This window comes from Macadamia integrifolia, chromosome 2 (genome assembly GCF_013358625.1).
Source record: "Macadamia integrifolia cultivar HAES 741 chromosome 2, SCU_Mint_v3, whole genome shotgun sequence".
Lineage (NCBI taxonomy): Eukaryota > Viridiplantae > Streptophyta > Magnoliopsida > Proteales > Proteaceae > Macadamia > Macadamia integrifolia.
The window spans coordinates 12,676,172-12,680,530 of record NC_056558.1 but is presented as its reverse complement, the minus strand read 5'-3'; the positions used below and the strand labels follow the sequence as shown (position 1 = coordinate 12,680,530).

The window sequence follows — 4,359 nt, the reverse complement described above, 5'->3', positions numbered from 1 at the left end:
TGCTATTGTTGGGTTCCCCTTTTTTTAACCCATGATCCAAGATCACATCATACCCATGAGCCTACCAAGCATTGATTGAGAATTGTACCCTCCCTCTGATACACTTATATCCCTATCTAACGATCATAAGAGCCTAACTAGCATAAACCTTTTTCCACTGAATCATTCCCTTCTTTTCTCGTGGTCACTTTCATGTTCCCGGGAATTGCCGTTTTCTTTCCCTCCACGGCTATCTGACAATTCAAATTCTGTTAACTGTAACCATTCCTTCTACGTTATCTCTCTCTCTCTTTCTCTCTTGACTCTCGAGGCATTCAGAAACGGAAACTGTTCAAATGAAGAAACGATTGCCTTAAAAAAGAACAACTCAGAAAACCCAACTCTTTATTTTGTTCTTCTGGTCAATCCCTCCATAAATTCTGATCTGTACAGGCTTGAATTGTTGAGACCTCCTCCTTCTTCCATGAATCGCCTTTTGGGATTTCTTCTCTTGTTGGGTCTCTTTTCAATTGGTTCCACGGGAGAGAAATTTGACTCCCACCTCCTTCCTAGACCGTTAATCCTCGAATACTCTGAAACCCATGAATCACAATTGAAAGGATTTGACGATGACGAGGTGCAGTTAAAGTGTACGAGTTGGAGGTTTGCAGTTGAGGCTAATAACCTAAATCCATGGAAGACGATCCCACCAGAATGTGCTAGCTATGTGAAGGATTACATGACAAGCAGAGCTTACAGCTTTGATCTCGAGAGGGTTTCCATGGAGGCGGGTAGTTACGCAAGGAGCCTTCAGCTCGCTGGAGATGGGATGGATGCCTGGATTTTCGATATCGATGAGACGCTGCTGTCGAATCTTCCGTATTATTTCGACCATGGGTTCGGGTAAGCTTCATTTTCATTCTTTCGGCTTCACCTTTACTTGTAGAACTAGATTTGGCCTGATTGTTACTAGATCTGATGTTGTTTCTATGAATTTTGTTTAATCGTGGTGATGGGTTTTGCAAGAAATTGATTCTTGTTTACTTCTGTTTTGATGGAAATGTAGTTTGGAGGTTTTTGATTCGCGTGAATTTGATAAATGGGTAGAAAAAGCTGCTGCTCCTTCCATAGATTTGAGTTTGAAGTTGTATAAGGAGGTCTTGGGTTTGGGATTCAAGGTCTTCTTATTAACAGGGAGGACCGAAAGCCAGAGGACTGTTACTGTTGAGAATTTAAGAAATGCAGGATTTCAGGATTGGGACAAGCTTATATTGAGGTATGGATTCTCCTTGTCGATTGGAATTTGCCCACCAATCCTTTCTCCTTTAGTAGAATATTGTGTGTTGGGAACGGTTGGAAATTTTTTGTTGTTGTTGTTTAGAATGATTTAACTTAGTCATGGAACTTAATATAAATCGTTAATTTGATTGAGGCACCATTTGGTGAATAATATACATTTTCACTAATTTTTTTTCCCCAATCTAGGGGGCTCATTTGGGAGTTCCATTAGATCAATGAGCTACATATCATGCGTTTGTGCTGCAAATAGTGGTGTTTCTTCACATTAATTTAGGAATTATATGGATTATACGTGCAAATCTTTAGATTGTCGCAACAGTAAAGTTGCCCTATTGGGAGTAGTCATGGGTTCAAGTTGGGAAACAGCCTCTATGCAAAGGGGTAAGGCTGCTTACATTATGACCCTCCCTAGATAATGCAATTGCGGGAGCCTCATGCACTAGGTACACCCTTTTTTCATGTGAATCTTTCTGCAGTTTAGTTCTTTCGTTTTTGTTGAGCTCAAAAGGTTTAAACACCACACTAGTGAAATAGAAGTCTTTAAACATACACTGAATGTATGCCAAGAACCTCATTTCAGACCTTATGTGATAGTTTAGATTAAGTATTTATACTTGTAAGACCCCTATTGCTTTCAAAGCATTTCTGAGCTACCAAATACTAAGGGTAGGATTATCTTTGGTGACATGGAAGCTGAAACTGAATTGGCCACTAAAATTGTTACATGAACTGTATAAGCATAAATTTGATCTGCTTACTTGATGAAATCCAGGATATAATTTACAATCATCATTGTCAATACTTAAGATTGTGACCACGATCAACGTTATCATCTGTTGCATTGTTTTGCCTTTCGATTCTTCTATATCACTCTAAGACTGATTATCTCACTAATTTTAGAAACTGGCATCTATACTTTTGTTCCTCCGACAGAAGAAAACAATCAAAATGTAGAGGTCATAGTTTGTGAACAGAGCATGTATACCAGCTTGGACATCCTTTAATTATTGATTCAGCTAGAGACACATTCGACAAAGCTGTATAATTTCCAGTTTCAGTTCACCCAAAAGAAATAAAAGCTCTGGTTGCAAGTCTACTTGAAATTTATGTGCAGTCTCACCGCTAGACAGGATATTAACTCCTGGCTTCTCAGTTCTCTGAACTCCCCAGAAACAAAATTTTAGTCTTAAGTTGCTGGCTAGCTCAGTTGGCAAGGTTTATTGCTAGTCGTAGGATTGACCTGGTATCAATTCCTGTTTCATCCTCTGCAATATATGCACTTCCTTCAGTTGTGCAGTTTCCCAATCAATTTAGTCTTAAAATGTGCCTTCGGTTATTATGGTTTGATAGAAGTTTTCTGTTATGAGACTTGTAGGCAACTTGGTTCCCTTTGATTTGGTCTTCAATTTCCAGTTTTCTTCAACAATATTGGTCTAATTTCTATTGCAAATTCATATTATGCCACACCGTCATGCAAATAAATGTGCAGTACAGTACATGTTCCATCTGAAACTGATGTTTGAGAAATGGTTTTGTGATTAGTATTTTTGTTTTAGATGTTCAAAAATTTTGAGGATGTAACTATTCACACTGTTCATCCTTTCATTTATTTCTGAAGGCAACTAATATTCAGATCTGGTGTGCTATGCTACATATTCGGGACTTGTTAATTTACATTTCCTACTTGTGCAGAGCCTTGGAGGACCATGGAAAAACTGCAACTCTATACAAGTCAGAGAAGAGGAATGAGATGGTGAAAGAAGGATATAGGATTCTGGGGAACTCTGGAGACCAATGGAGTGATTTACTAGGTTACTCCATTTCAAATCGTTCTTTCAAGCTTCCAAATCCTATGTACTATATTCCCTGACAGGGATTCTTCATTGACAGCAGCAATCATAGAACTTTTCAATTTCTATGAACATATTCATTCCTGAAGTCAGCTCTCTGACTCCTGTTAAGTGTAAATCCAAACAACAGATCATTGTGTAGATTCATTTGCATCAGAAAGGGACTACTACTAGCTATCACTCTCTCTCTCTCTCTCTCACGCACTCACGCACGCGCACGCGCACACACATGAATGCATTTACATTCTCCTCTAGGAACAAATTCTATCTTCATTCTCTCTGTCTCTCAGAGCCTGTGAAGTTTCAGCCTCATTGCCATGTGGCAAATAGAATTTTGATCAAAATCCAGGGCTATAGTATAGTGGTATGATTTCTTTTTATTCAATGACAATCAGATGCTCCACGTGCTACTTTTTCTTCTGAGATGACATCTGTCTCCTTCTAGGGAAGGGATCAACGCACTACCGGTGTATGTTAGCATCTCCCTTTTTTTTTTTTTTTTTTGGTAAACATATATTTGCATCCACCATGCCAAGTCAATGACCACATGGAAGGAAGGCCACACAATAATATTTATAATAGAGATATACTACCAATATTGAGCCTTTTCCAGGGCGGCCCAGATTTTTCAAGTTCAACCCACTGCATTGGGCACGAAACCTGTTGGACACGAATTGGATCCACACAAGTCCAGAGCTCTTTCCCTTGAGTTAGACAACCATTGTCATGGAAATACCTTCTTGGTTACAAACAGACTACTTTATCGCTTGCAAAGGTTTCTTAGTAGTTATGTGTGGTCAACTTTGCAAGCCCTAAACTTGAGCTCACAAACCAATGCTTGCCTACCTACCAGAAAGAGAGAGAAGAAAATCCTTGATGATTCACTTGGAAAGAAAGATGGTGAATTATATCCGCTGGCCAATGTAGTTAGCATATATTGAGGATCTAGCCTGTGATAAAGACGAGCAGGTTACCCTTAACTGGTTGTCAGTTCCTCCACATTTGGATGAAAGTATATATTTTCGATTTGACAGTGATACAGATATAAATATATGGGATCAAACCTTCTCCCCATCTCAAGGAGTGCCTACACTTCTCTTTCCTAGACGATCTCGCTCTTTGCAGTGCACTAATATGCCTTTACTAATATGAAAGATAAGGGTTTATTTCTACTTATTTCTCAAAGTCAAGCAAGAAATCTTTGTAGCAAGAAATCCACACACATAAATTT

At 38.9% G+C, this 4,359-nt stretch overlaps 1 protein-coding gene across 1 annotated transcript; it reads left to right on the top strand.

Moving 5' to 3' along the window:
* The first annotated feature begins 278 nt into the window (after positions 1–278).
* LOC122089417 (acid phosphatase 1-like) lies at positions 279–3,313 on the top strand. Its single transcript, XM_042659132.1, has 3 exons — positions 279–882; positions 1,046–1,255; positions 2,971–3,313. Exons 1-3 carry the CDS (start codon positions 464–466, stop codon positions 3,146–3,148), a joined length of 807 nt encoding a protein of 268 aa, XP_042515066.1. The 5' UTR covers positions 279–463; the 3' UTR covers positions 3,149–3,313.
* The last annotated feature ends 1,046 nt before the right edge of the window (positions 3,314–4,359 follow it).

Bases quoted from the DNA above. Each gene is read 5' to 3' on its own strand.
- LOC122089417 (XM_042659132.1), top strand. From the start codon at position 464: ATGAATCGCCTTTTGGGATTTCTTCTCTTGTTGGGTCTCTTTTCAATT. The intron at 883-1,045 runs GTAAGCTTCATT...ATGGAAATGTAG, and splicing joins TATTTCGACCATGGGTTCGG to TTTGGAGGTTTTTGATTCGC. The intron at 1,256-2,970 runs GTATGGATTCTC...CTACTTGTGCAG, and splicing joins TGGGACAAGCTTATATTGAG to AGCCTTGGAGGACCATGGAA.